General features: G+C 58.5%; 1 protein-coding gene across 1 annotated transcript in view; it reads left to right on the top strand.

Moving 5' to 3' along the window:
- Positions 1–2,209, top strand: part of APEH (acylaminoacyl-peptide hydrolase) — an 8,790-nt gene that overhangs the window by 2,809 nt on the left and 3,772 nt on the right. Inside the window, exons 11-13 of the mRNA XM_010851855.1 lie at positions 326–386; positions 1,464–1,561; positions 2,016–2,067. Coding sequence (XP_010850157.1) covers positions 326–386; positions 1,464–1,561; positions 2,016–2,067 — 211 coding nt within the window. The remainder of the gene's footprint in view (positions 1–325; positions 387–1,463; positions 1,562–2,015; positions 2,068–2,209) is intronic.

Raw genomic sequence — 2,209 nt, 5'->3', positions numbered from 1 at the left:
GATGGTGTGAGCTCCACCCGGCCTTCTCTCCAGGCAGGGCCTAGAGGCTGAGAGTGCTATCCTCGGAGGCTCTGTACAGTCAAGACTCACCACCTGGAGAGCATTCTCTGTCTACAGGAATGCTTCTCATCTGCACGTGGCTGGGCTCTGCAAGGGGCTGGGAGATAGTGGGCTCTGGGCCCCTCGTGAAAGTCAGAGGCCTCTCCAGACTTCTGGTCCAGGTCACCAGAAAGGAGATACATTGGGCTCCTCTCAGGTCCTCCCCTTCCTGCCCTTAGGGCGCTGCCAGTCCCCTGGTGGGTCTAACCACCCTGTTGTCTTGCAGTATGACTGGTATACCAGGGTCACGGTGGTGGTGGTGGATGTCGTGCCTCGGCAACTGGGAGGTAAGGGGTGTATGGCGGGGCGGCTGCTCGGAGCCTGCAGCTCTGTTCTCTAGCCATCTGTTCCCCTTGCTCAGGGCCAGCCCCCTCAGCTCTTCTGTCCTGAGTTCCTTCTGAAGTCTTCCCTTCTGCCAGACCACCCCAGGTTCAGCTGCCGCAGCAGGTGGGGCCATCACCATCAGGCATGGTTCTGACAGAAGGAAGTTACTTGGACCAGAGCTGAGACGGTTTCATTCAGGCTGCAGCCCAAAGGACTACCTTTCTTGTCCTTCCAGTGGCTGATTAAAGCCCCTGCTCCTTCACGGGCTCTCGGAAAGTACACTAGGTTGGCAGGTCCTACCCCCAAGGGTGAACCCCCACCCCAGCGTTTGTCCAGTCCAAGCCCTCTGGGAGGGTGGCTCTTGGCTGATAAGCTCCAGTCACAGTCTCAGGTGCTCACAGCTCTGCTTGGGATCCCAGGCTATCCCAAGGATGTGAGGGGTGAGTCTCCTGCCTTCTTGGGCCACCTGGTCCGTTCCAGGACACAGGGACAAGGGATGCTCTCCTTTTCCTCTCTTTGGGCTAGAGGGATGCAGCTGGTATGAATTCTGGCCCTGCCCCATATTAGCTGGGTGTTACTGGGCAGTATCCTGACCCCCTGAGCTTCCATTCCTTTATGTGAAGGGGAAGTGGTTGTCCCTGCTCTTTGTGAGACTGTAGTGAGGGTTAAATGAGTGATGATACTAGACGGTAGGATTTATTTAGGCTCCTGGGCCAGGCAGTCAGCTAAGTATGGTAACGGACAGACAGGTGTTACCTTGGTTACAGCATCTGCTCCTACGAGGGGCCCAATAAGAGCAGCTCACAGGAATGCCAGTGCCTACTGTTTCTCTCAGGAGCTCTTAATCTCCCCCTCTCCTGGGCCCTCAGAGGCCTCTGCCCTTCAGCCCACACTTCAGGCAGCTCCTCATCACCTCGGGTACCCATGTGTGGGGCCCCAGGTGAATTCCCCAGCAACCCAGCCTTCCTTATAGTCTTGCTGCTCCCCACCCCCAACCCCCTCCACTCTTGGACATGGCCCCCAGCTCTTTGCCTTTGCAGAGAACTTCTCTGGGATCTACTGCAGCCTGCTCCCTCTGGGATGCTGGTCGGCTGACAGCCAGAGAGTGGTTTTTGACACAGCTCAGCGCAGCCGGCAGGTAAGGGGCTGTATTGAGAGGCAGCCCTTGACCAATCCCCAGGAGCTGCGGGCCTGGGACATCTAGGGGACATAGGGGTGCCATGGGAGTGGACCCCTGAACACCACCATATGGGGAGTTGATGGAGGTGGGACAGTGGTTTCTCCTCAGGGTTGAGCAGGGACACCACAGTATGCCAGCCTCCTTTGGGGTGTGATATCATTGGGTCCTCAGGGTAGCTAGAAGGAGCTCAGAGGCATTCCCTCTCCTGCCCAGGGTCACTCAGCACATTGTGATGGAACTGGGATTTGAACCCAGGTCCCCAGGCCACACCTACTGTTCGGAGTAGCTGTCGCCATAGTCACTCACGGATCTGGCCTGGCCCCAGGGTTCCCAGGAAGGTAGAGAGGAGGTGGGGGCAAGACCCGAAGGGCCCTTGGATGTGGTGCCACACATGGCCTCCCCTCTGCTTTAGGACCTATTTGCTGTGGACACCCAGATGGGCACTGTGACCCCTCTGACGGCTGGTGAGCAGGGCCAGGGAGGGGCCAGCCAGGCCGGGGGAGGGACCGGAGCTCAAGCACACAGGGCTGCAGCAGCGCTCGCGTCCACTCTGCACCACTGACTGTCCCGCAGCCTCAACTGACAGCTTTGAAGACCCTACCTCTG

This window comes from Bison bison, unplaced genomic scaffold (genome assembly GCF_000754665.1).
Source record: "Bison bison bison isolate TAMUID 2011002044 unplaced genomic scaffold, Bison_UMD1.0 scf7180017864304, whole genome shotgun sequence".
Taxonomy (NCBI): domain Eukaryota; kingdom Metazoa; phylum Chordata; class Mammalia; order Artiodactyla; family Bovidae; genus Bison; species Bison bison.
Note: the sequence above shows the minus strand (reverse complement) of the source record. Positions and strands in the feature narration are given on the sequence as shown.